This window comes from Sus scrofa, chromosome 9 (genome assembly GCF_000003025.6).
Source record: "Sus scrofa isolate TJ Tabasco breed Duroc chromosome 9, Sscrofa11.1, whole genome shotgun sequence".
In the NCBI taxonomy this organism is placed as follows: Eukaryota; Metazoa; Chordata; class Mammalia; order Artiodactyla; family Suidae; genus Sus; species Sus scrofa.
In genome coordinates, this window is record NC_010451.4 from 51,006,690 (window position 1) to 51,018,653 (window position 11,964).

The window sequence follows — 11,964 nt, forward strand, 5'->3', positions numbered from 1 at the left end:
GGAGTTGCTTCAGGCCCACCCGTGGTACAACAGGATTGTTGCCAAATAGGGAGCTGGGCGAAGATACGATCAGGCATTTTCTGGGAGTTCTAACAGCCACGTGGCTGGGAATGTGTGGACTGAGCCACTGATTTATTCCTTCAAGGAAGCTTTCCAGATTAACCCAGACTTTTTTCTTTTTTAATTTGCCAAAAGAATATATCTTTTCTTCTTTAGACAATCTGTACTTATTGGAACTCTGTTTTGATCACTTACCATAAGACTGCAAGTTTCTGGAGAGCATGGACTGCCTTCCCTCCTTCCTCCTCCCCTTCCTTCCTTCAGTGTTTCCTTCCTTCCTTCCATCCATCCATCCATTCATTTTTCCAAACTGTATGCCTTACTCTATTGTAATCTTTTTGGCCATTCAGTAAAGCTAAGGTGTGAAATTTAAAAGCAAGATTGCATTGTTTGGTAAATTTAAGTTTAAACTGAGTTTATGACTTCTTTGGCTTTAATCATGTCTCCTCAGTACAAAAAAATTCCATTTGGAGCTTCATGCTTTTGGCCATCAGAGAAATTTGGCCTTAAATTTTACCCCAATGTCTGAAGTACAAAGCTGGCCATTCATCTGTGTTTTTATTTATTTATTAAATTTTATTGGAATGTAGTCGACTTAGCAAGTTGTGTTCATTTCAGGTGTACAGCAAAGTGAGTCAGTTCCACATCTACATATATCCATTCCTGTTCAGATTCTTTTCTTGTATATGTATTACACAGATTGGAATAGGTTTCCCTGTGCTATACAGGAAGTTCTTGTTATCTATGTTTTTATATATAGTTGTGTATATAATTTAAACCTCCCCACCATATTTCCCCTTTGGTAACCATAAGTTTGGTTTCTAAAACTTTGAGTCTATTTCTGGTTTGTGAATAAGTTCTTGTGTATTATTTTTATCAGAGCTCATATCTAAGTGATATCATATAGTATTTGTCTTTCTCTGTCTGACTCACTTCATTTAGTAGGATGATTTCTAGATCCTATGTTGCTGCAAATGGCACTGTTTCATTCTTTTTTATGGCTGAGTAATATAAAATAGGAGAGTGGATTTCTGTAAATTTGCCAAGCCGAGTCTTTTTGCGCCAAAGTTCTCTATTCATTATAGGTTTGGTTCATTTCCTGAAAATCTAATATATCTGTAATTAATTAAAATCAAACCGGTAACATTATAATATTTACTTTTTTAATCTTTCAACATTTAAATTTTAATCAAAAGAATTTCTGGTCAATATTCATCCAAGTTCATCCACTCAAACACCTGGAAGAGAAGCTAACACTTAAAATCTTCTTCCTATGTGGATGATAGTCCTCTAAGCACTTTGCATAATCCTAAATTAACTCACAAAATCTGCAGACATAAGTACCATGACAGCCTTTCTTTATAGATGAAGCAACTAAGGATAGAAAAGTGTTTACATCCAGAGAGTCTGAATTTAGAACTGAACTGTTTCTGCCTAATAAAAACTGAAGAGTCATAAATTCTACATAATAATAGCTATCTTTACATCTTGCTTTGTATATATTATTTACCCTTCTATCTATTTTGCATGTATTAATGAATGTACTCTAAAGAGCATCTTTATTAAGTACCCTTATCCTCATTAATATATAAGAAAACTGGGGCACAAGGAGGCTAGGTAACTATGTAATGGAAAAAGAGTGATGACATTGAACAAAACTGAGGAGGCACTCTGGGTAACATTCATAGAAAAGCAATGATGGGAAAATAATAACTTAAGCTCATTTTCACTGTATGATAATATCCATTCCTTCAGTCAGTCACTGATTTAATTTAAACCATTTATCTCTCTGGTGTCAGACAGATCTGGGTAGAGTTCACCAAATTATCCATATTAAAAACTAAAAGGGGAGGAGTCCCCATCCTGACACAGCAGAAGTGGCCCAGCTCGGATCCTCTGTGGCTCTGGCATAGGCCAGCAGCTATAGCTCACATTCGACCCTAGCCTGGGAACCTGCATATGCTGCGGGCGCGGCCCTAAAAAGAAAAAAAAAAAACTGAAGGAACAACATCTACCTATCTATGATTTAAACCAAGTATATATATATACAATTACCTGATTTACTCTAACAGTTACTGATATTACTACTTTATCATTCAAGGGCCACTTTATCTTATCTGAGTTTTTGGATTCCCCCACCCCAAAACTATCTAGGATATTGTATCAGTTATCCATGTAGTACAACACATTACTCAGAGGAACAGTTTAAAACAAAATCATTTGTTGTCTCACGCAGTTTCTGAGGATCAAAATTCCTGAAGTAGCGTAGCTGGGAGATGAGGGCTTGCTGTCTCATGAGGCTGCACAACAGGGGCTGGAGGATCTGCTTCCAGAATGGGTCGTTACATCACTTTTGGCAGAAAGCCTCAGTTGCTCACCAACCACATAGACCTCTCCAAATAGTCACTCACATGTCCTCCCAACATGGCAGCTGGCTTCCTCAAGAGTGAGTAATCCAAGAGAGAATCTAAATAGGACCCTGAAAAGCCATAAGGCTTAAGTCATAAGATGTCTCCATACTTAACACCATCACTTCTGCTGATATTTTCTCTGTTTTAGAAGTGAGGCACTGGAGTTCCCATCATGGGCTCAGTGGGAACGAACCCTAGTAGTGTCCATGAAGATGCGGGTTCTATCCTTGACTTCACTTAGTGGAAGGAGCCAGCATTGCTGTGAGCTGTGGTATAGGTTGCAGATGGGGCTCGGATCCTGCATAGCTGTGGCTGTGGTACAGGCTGGCAGGTACAGCTCGGATTCAACCCTAGCCTGAGACCCTCCATATACCACAAGTATGGCCCTAAAAAGACCAAAAAAAAAAAAAAAAAAGAAAAAAAGAAGTCAGTCACTCTGTGTTCAGCCCACAATCACTGGGAGAGAAATTGGGCTCCACCTTTTGAAAAGAGTGCCAAAAAATTTTGTTGACACATTTCCATTGGCCCCACCACCAAATACATCCACTTTCTTTAACTTTTTTCCTTATTGGAACTATTTAGGGTTATTTTATATGCTACATACATATCCTACACCACGTATTTCTTCATGTGGTTTTCGTGATTTAGAAGGTCCATGGTAATTCTTCCTGCCTTCATGAGAAACGCATATATTTTTCATTTTTGTTCATTCTTCACCATTTCCATGGCACATCTCATTCCACAGTGAGCCGTTGCATTTATCAGCACAAAGCTCTTATTGCTTAAATGATTCATTTCATCATTAAGGAATAGAGATTACAACAGTTCTTATCTTATCATTTTGGATAGTTACGTGATTCATAAATGTTCCTGTTTTCTAGGAAAAAAATGGCACTCTTGACCAGGACTTTCAGTGTAATAAACATATTATTTCAAAAAGTAAAATAACAAAATATTTTAATGAATGCCTATCTTCTCAAATAGTCTGAAATCCTTCTGAGGTAAAAAATAATGCATAATATTCCTGCATTGCTCTAAGGTACTTCTCAGGGTGTTGTTGGCATTGCAGGCACTTCCCCCAGTGGGCTCTAAAATGTAAACATTCTATCCTTATTCAAACCCCTGTAAAAGTTTAGAAAATGATTTCCCTCATCCACAAGAAAACTTTGCTCTATTAAATTTATGTCGGGCTAGGGAAGTCACAGCTGCCTCTGCACCTGTTGGGCTAGAGACACCCTTTGATTTTTGTCACCTCAACCACAGCCCTTTACATCAGCTCAGTACAGTCACACATCCTGAGACTCATTAAATCAACTCGCTGTCACTCAGAGATTTGTTTCATACCTTTGTTGATTTGTTTCCCCTTAGGTGCCCACAGCTGGATTCATTTCCTGTGCAATTACCAACCCATGGTGTTATCTCCTCTTACTGACGTTTGAGGGGATCAGTAAACAGCATTCTTGCATTTCCCTCCCAAATCCAGAAATAACTGAGATGAAAGACAAAGCAGTCAGACTACATCAAAACAGCAACTTAATTACTGATACTTAAGTTATATAATCACTAAATTAAGGATTATTGTTTAGATCTGTAGACAAATACATTTCTTAATCTTTCCTCTAGTAAATATATTTGGTTTCCCTTTTTTCTGTCTCTAGAATTCTCCCTTAAAAACTTTTATAGTCTCTTTTCCTTGTGTGCTGATAACGGGTGACATATCCCACTGTAGATGGCTTATCCGTTTCTAAATCACATGGTAGCATAATAGTCCAACGGGTAGCAAGTGTGGTAGGCATGGAAGTGACCTTGTACGTCTGCTGCAGTAGCCTGAGGAAATAAGCAGAAGAGTCGGGAGGACACCAGCTTTTAGCACAGGGATGGCTACCATTTCAAAGTGAGGTATTTCTATTTCCGATGAATTATTGTGGCTTCAAGCTATTTTGAAATGATTCATCACTGAAAGATAGGGATACTCTTAGGTGTGTATTGTGTAGAGTGCTGGTAAGCTGACCCAAAGGCTCAGGAAAAGAGCCGCCTTTGAAATAGTATGTAGTAAGAATAAACATTTGAGGGGTGAGAGCGAATGCCTACAAAAACCATTCTAAATTTAGTTTGATATTATGAGGTTCATCACTGATATGAGGAAGAATATATTATGATAATCTTATCTAAATCTCAAGGAAGAATTTACCAGTCTTTGATGGTAGATGGAAAGAAGTGAATACCCAGGAAGACTTGCATGCAGTTTATAGGAGAATCGCTCATAATATTCAATACTAGAAACATCTCAAATGTCTGTCATCTAGTGAAAGGATAAACAAAGTGTGATATATATTCATCCTATGGAATACTGTTGGTTAATAAAAAGGGATAAACTCTTACATGCTACAGCCTGGGTGAACATCAACAACATTATGCTACATTGAAAGAAGCTGGATTCACAAGGCTACATGCTCTATCATTTCATTTCTATGAGATGCCTAGAAAAGGCAAATTTTTAGAGACAAAAAGCAAATTAATGGTTGGTTTCCTGGGGAGGGGAGTAGGAATGGGAATTAATTGCAAATAGGCCCCAGGGCAATTTTCCAGGGGATGGAAGTGATCTGAATTTTGACAATGTTTACAGAATTCCATAAATTTTCATAAAAAGTTAAATTTTGTTCTTATAGCTATAGAATTGCACATGTCGTCTGTGCCCCAGTAAAGCTGCTGAACAAATGGATAGTATATCTCTAATGTCCAGGGGAGAGAGAACACTAGCATTTCAGCCTGCTTGGCAGGTACACCAACACAGTAGTAAAAGTGTGTCAAATTATTGCAGTAGGAGAACACTTGGTTATAATCATCTAAGTCACTTTGCTTTAACTTTACACTCACTACTGGCCTTGTGAGAGAGTATTTTGCTTTGAAGGTAAAACTTTCCTATTTGGAAAAGAATATGTTAACCCACTAATGCATACATGCTGATAAACCTGGCATTTATTCCTTCCTGTAAATTTATATATTCAATGTTCATGTGTAAATCAAATTTTTATAAATTCATGCATAAATCATATAGGTATATACATATGTGTGTGTGTATTTTTTATATATGTATTTTTTGGAAAATGAATGTACTGTGAAACTAATTTAATCTGGATAGGCAACAAATGAATTTTCACAACAGATGCTTGTTGAATAAATTAATGCTATGGAAAGTCTAGGGATAACATTTAATATAAAGAAATATACGATTTGGGGCTATTATGTTACTTGTTACTTTGGTAGCTCTCATGATTTTGCCAAGAACAGCAGTTCTGGGAAGTTGAGATGAGATGATGTCTAAGGAGACTTATTGTGGCTTCTATCTTTTCCTAATGTGTGTTTTAATGAGTCATAGAGTAATTATGGGGTGTATAAACCTCTTGAAGAATTAATCTTGGAACTATTTAGGTGTGAATAAAATATGCAATATTTAGTAAGGCCAATTGAAAAAGGAAGGATTGGGGCACATTACTAATTGTAAATTATTTCAATGCTGGGCTGATTCAGCACTGCTTTTCATAGCAAAGAAGTCGAGATGACAAGCTGAAACTAAGTAATCAAAGCTATATATGTATGTTTATAAATATGTATGTATGTATGTATTCAGAATTCAGCCACTAAACCATTTAACATGTTTGACCCAATCCACAATAATTCATCTTTGACTGGTTAATGATGATGATGATTTTGAGATACTGAAAGTGTTTGTAATTGTACCAATAATTTTTTTAAGGGTCTGTAGGTACTAGGAATAAAATTAGAATTAGTTAAAAATTAGCCTATGGTTCAGGAAATAGAAATGTCTGTATGCTACAATACTATTCATCAATATGCAGTAACGAATACTTATACATGTGACAGTAGAGATGAATCTCAAAAACACTGTTCAGTGAAAGATGACAAAAAAAATAACACATATTTTATGATTCACTTGTAAGAAACATCCGAAAAAGTCAAATTCATAGAGAAACAACATAGATTAATGGTTGCCTAGAGCTTGGGTTAGGGATAAAAACAAGTGTAAATGGACGTTTTTTTTTCTTTTTTTAGTTTGAGGGAAATGTTCTAAAATTAGATGGTGATGGCTGTACAACTATATATATATTTTTTTTTTCCTTTGGTAACATATTCTCATTGAATTGAACACTTAAAATGGATATTTTATGGCATACAAATTATATCTCAATAAAGCTGCTTAAAATATTAAAGAAATCATTGCTAGTCAAAAATGTTTAAGCTTTTATGATGATCTAATATCTACATTTTGTAAACAAAGCTAATGAACAAGAACATGAGTAGAATTATATGACTAAACATGTTTACTTTTATTTTTTAATTAATTATAGTTGATTTACAATGTTCCTTCAATTTCTGCAGTATGGCAAAATGACTCAGTCATACATATATACATACATTATTTTTTTCATACTATCTTCCATCATGTTCTAACCCAAGAGATTGGACATAGTTTCCTGTGCTTATCCATTCTATATGTAATAGTTTGCATCTACCAACCCCAAACTCCCCATCCATCCCACTCCCGCCCCCCTCCTCCCTTGGAACCTCAAATATGCTGTCTGCATCCATGATCTATTTCTGTTTTGTAAGTAGGATCATTTGTGCCCATATTTTAATTCCACATATAAATGATACATGGTACTTTTCTTTCTCTTTCTGACATAACTTCATTTAGTCTGAGAATCTCTAGTTGCATCCATGTTGCTACAATGGGCATTATTTTGTCCTTTGTATGGCTGAATAATATTTCATTGTATATATGTAGCACATCTTCTTAATCCATTCATTGGTTGATGGACATTTAGGTTGTTTCTATGTCTTGGCTAGTGTGAATCTGTCTTCTTTGGAGAAATGTCCATTTAGGTCTACTGCCCAATTTGCAGTGGGGTTGTTTGTTTTTCTGTTGTTGTTGAGTTGTATGAGCTCTTTGTATATTTTGGAGATTAGGCACTTGAAGTTTATATCATTTGCAAAGATTTTCCCCATTCTGTGGGTTGCCTTTCATTTTTTAATTTTGTGTGTGTGTGTGTGATTTTTTTTTTAATGCTTTTCTTTGCCGTGCAAAAGGTTTTGAGTTGAATTAGGTCCCACTGGTTTATTTTTGCATTTAAGGTCATTATTCTGGGAGGTGGATCAAAGAAGATGTTGCTGTGATTTCAAGCAGCATTTTCCTCTGGAAGTTTTCTAGTATCTAGCCTTACATTTGGGTCTGTAATCCATTATGAGTTTACTTTTGTATATGGTGTTGCAGAATGTTCTAATGTCATTTTTTTTTATATGAAATTGCCCAGTTTTCCCAGCACTTCTTAGTGAAGAGACTATCTTTCTTCCACTGTATGTTCTTGCCTCCTTTGTCATAGATTAGTTGACCATAGGTGCTTGAGTTTATTTATGGGCTTTCTACCCTGTTCTGTTGATCTGTATTTCTGTTTTTGTGCCAGTACCATACTGTTTTGAAGACTGTAGCTTTGTAGTATAGTCTGAAGTCAGGAACCCTGACTCTTTTTTTCTTTTTTTTTTTTCAATATTGCTTTGGTTATTCAAAGTCTTTTGTGTTTCCATACCAATTCTAAACTATTAAGAGACATTATTTATTCCATTTTGTTAGAAATGAATAAAAGTTTTAAATACAGAGAAACTGAAATTCAAATCCAAGCTCTGAAATTGACTTTCTGTGTAAACTCTGACAATTATTTAAGCGTTTTGAGCCCTGTTTTTATCTTTAAAAAGAAAATAACATACACTGATAGGGTTGGTGCCAGCATGAAATAAAGGAGCCTTGAAGAGTTTGCTTTGAAAAAAAAAAATAGTGTCATTAAGAAGTAATGATGCTTTCAAAACTGTATAGAGAGAAAATGCTTCTGAATTACTCAGCTGAAGAAAGACATTGATTACTAGAATGTTGTAAAATTACTTGAACCGTTGTCATTTTGGTGAATTTTATATTATCTCAAAGTGATTTTAGGTATAACATTTTTCATAGATCCATGGACCTGTTTCATTGAAAAGTCAGTAAAAGTAATGTGTGCATAGCCTTTCCTAATTCTACCTTTGTGTGCTCTGGTTCTTTGTCTACACAGCAATCAGCAGAATGATTCTTAAAAAATAAATTGAATCAAGTTACAGTGGTTAAAATATTCTAAGATAAACATTAGGAGCAATCTTAAACAAAATCAAAGGTAAGAGTTATTAGAAAAGGATAAGATGTTAATTCAGGCAGTTGTCAAAGTGATAATGGGGGACTATAAAGCTAATTATTAGAAAACAACAACAAACAGTTTTAACACCCAATGGGATTGTTGCCTGTTTTAAGTGTTTGTTTTCCCAATCCTCACCTCCTTCTATAAACCCAGTTCTTCAAAGCACAAAGTCACTGGGAAGTTTCAAATAACTGAACCCATTGGATGGCTCTCCACTGGAGCAAAAATATGCCCAAGAGTTACTGTTAATCAAAGGGATTTAGAAAACTGAAAATAACAAAATGCTTTTACACAATTACATTTTAATTCTATGAATTAATGAGGTAGAGGCAGCTGGTAGAGGAGGGAAGGGAAAGTTCCCAGTCTAATTGCTCCCTCTGTTCTACACAATAGAACAGAGGATCTATTGGGTAGAGGATCCCAGAAGAACATAAAAGACACCTATCTGCTCTTGAGGTAAGAGAGGCCATGCCACTCTCGGGGCCCAGAGGCACTGTTGTGTCTAGATTTTCAAACATGCCTGTCTGGGTCTGAAAAGCAGTGTGTTCAGCACTTTTGGTTTCAGAGCCTGGCCCTCATGTTCCACAGCGTCTAGAAACAGAGGAAAGTGGATGTGGAGCCTGACTTTTAGCCCAAGACCACTGTTGTCGCCCTTCCATCTGTAGGTGCCTTTTCTCTAGAATGCTCTCTTCTCACCTGACGGGTTATACGTATTAGAGGATGGTGAGAAGATGGGAATTGTCTGTCTTTGAGTTTGGGGTCATACTAGCTTAGCTCTCCGTGGATTTTCTTAAGATGTTCCCTAATTAATGAAGCTTAACCTTAAAGATCTTAATGGTTTTGCATATATTCAGTTAAATTGCAGCCACAATTTCCATTGAGAGACTAAATTTTACATTGAAAGAATATAGTTGCTTTTAATATTGGTAATTATCTGCTGCTGTTTCCTGTATTGAATACCACCCTTTCCATTCTGTTTTGCTATATTTTCACCAGACAGTTCTGAGTTGTCACTTGTTCCAGTTGGTGATGGAGAAAGCATTTTTTTGTTTGTTTGTTTTGTGGTGTGACTCATTCACACCAATAGGTAATTCCAAACTGCTGCAGGTCAGCCTGAGAGAAATATTGTGTGGTGTCAGGTATACTGAAATCAGAATATCAGTATCTTGAATGAATTTTTTTAACAAGGGTTGAAGTAGGAGCTGATATTATATTAGAGACTTTAATATACACTAAAGCATTAATCTTCACAAATAAGATATTATTAGGAGTTCCCATCATGGTGCAGTGGTTAACAAATCCGACTAGGAACCATGAGGTTGAGGGTTTGATCCCTGGCCTTGCTCAGTGGGTTAAGATTCTGGCGTCGCCGTGAGCCGTGGTGTAGGTTGATGACGCAGCTTGGATATGGCGTTGCTGCAGCTCTGGCATAGGCTGGCAGCTGCAGCTCTGATTGGACCCCTAGCCTGGTAACCTCCATATGCTGTGGGTGCAGCCCTAGAAAAGACAAAAAGACAAAAAAAAAAAAAGATACTATTATACTATGAATACAGAGGAGATTAAGAGTTTTTTTTTTTTTTTTCCAAAATTGTCCAAAGTCACAGAGTAGGAAGTAGATTTGGCATTTAAACTCAGATATAGCCAACTGCAGGTTTCGTTCTCTGCCCTCTATTCTGTTCTGCCTCTTGTATGATCTCTCATCCTTCTGAGGAAACAGATGACAGATAGTTCCCTCCATGTTGTACGTTAATTAGTGACAACAGGTCGGGCTCCCAGTTACAAGTTCTTTGTAGTATACAGACATCATCACTTTCTAGTGGGTTCTGCGCAGGCTTTGGTGTTTGGGGAAAAGCTCATCTCAGTGAGGCCATTACTTGATCTTCCAGGTGTGACTAGGTTTGAAGATGAGGAATCACACTCCAGTAACTGAGTTCCTCCTCATGGGACTCCCTCACACAAATGGGTTGGAAAATGTGCTCTTTGTGGTATTTCTTGCCTTCTACTTGCTCACTCTTCTGGGGAATCTGCTCATTCTGCTGGCCATCCTCACTTCCTCCAGCCTGCACACCCCCATGTATTTCTTCCTGGGAAACCTGTCAGTGTTTGACATTTTTTTCCCTTCTGTGAGTTCCCCCAAGATGATGCTCTCCCTAGTGGGGTCAAGCCAGACCATCTCTTACCAGGGCTGCGCCTCCCAGCTCTTCTTTTACCACTTCCTTGGTTGCATTGAGTGTTTCCTGTTCACTGTGATGGGCTATGACCGCTTTGCAGCCATCTGTCACCCCCTGCGATACACAGTCATCATGAACCGCAGGGCATGTGCTGTTATGACTCTGGGCACCTGGCTGGGGAGCTGTGTGCATGCATCTGTCCTCACCTTCCTCATCTTTAAGTTACCCTACTGTGGCCCCAATGAGGTGGACAGTTTCTTCTGTGATATCCCGGTGGTGCTGCCTCTGGCCTGTGCAGACACCTCTCTAGCTCAGCTGGTGAGTTTCACCAGTGTAGGCATTGTGGCACTCATGTGTTTTCTCCTTATCCTCGCTTCCTATACTCGCATTGTCATCTCTGTATTGAAAATCAGCTCCTCAGAAGGCAGGCGCAGAGCCTTCTCCACCTGCAGTGCCCACCTGACTTCCATCCTGCTCTGCTATGGGCCAGTGATCCTCATTTATCTCCGGCCAGCCTCCAGTCCTTGGCTGGATTCTGTGGTTCCTGTGTTCAATAATATCGTGACCCCTTCCCTGAATCCTTTGATATATACCTTGAGAAACAAGGATGTGAAGCTGGCTCTGAGAAAAGCATTAATCCAAGGACTACAAACTTGTAAAGGGTAAGCTTTCATGTCATTATCTGTCCTTTCAATGCTGCCTCATATTTATCTGGGGCAACTCGTCTCTTAGAGTTGGTGTGACTGCGAAGTGGGATTGGGGACAAATCGGTTGAAGGGATTCTGCTGTGATTAATGTGTATATATTTATATATTTTTTATTCAATGAAATCTTTGACAGTGCTTACCATATGCCAAGCACCCACACAAATACTGATGTATGTTATTGTTATAATTATCATATGGAGTAGATAACATCATCCCAATTCACAGAGGAGAGTATTAAGGCCCTGAGAGGCTAAGATACTCCCACAGGATCATATATAGTACAAAAATGCTGAGCAAGGATGTGAAGGAAAGGGTCTTCACTTTGTGCTAATGCTGCTGCAGTATTGTAAGAATTGTAGTATAAATGTTTACT

General features: G+C 37.5%; 1 protein-coding gene across 1 annotated transcript; it reads left to right on the plus strand.

The window, feature by feature from the left end:
- Positions 10,618-11,666, plus strand: LOC100519326 (olfactory receptor 958-like). The gene has a single exon (XM_003130010.2). It carries the CDS (start codon positions 10,618-10,620, stop codon positions 11,548-11,550), a length of 933 nt encoding a protein of 310 aa, XP_003130058.1. The 3' UTR covers positions 11,551-11,666.

What these genes read in the sequence shown, in the direction of transcription:
- LOC100519326 (XM_003130010.2), top strand. Translation starts at nt 10,618, where the DNA reads ATGAGGAATCACACTCCAGTAACTGAGTTCCTCCTCATGGGACTCCCT.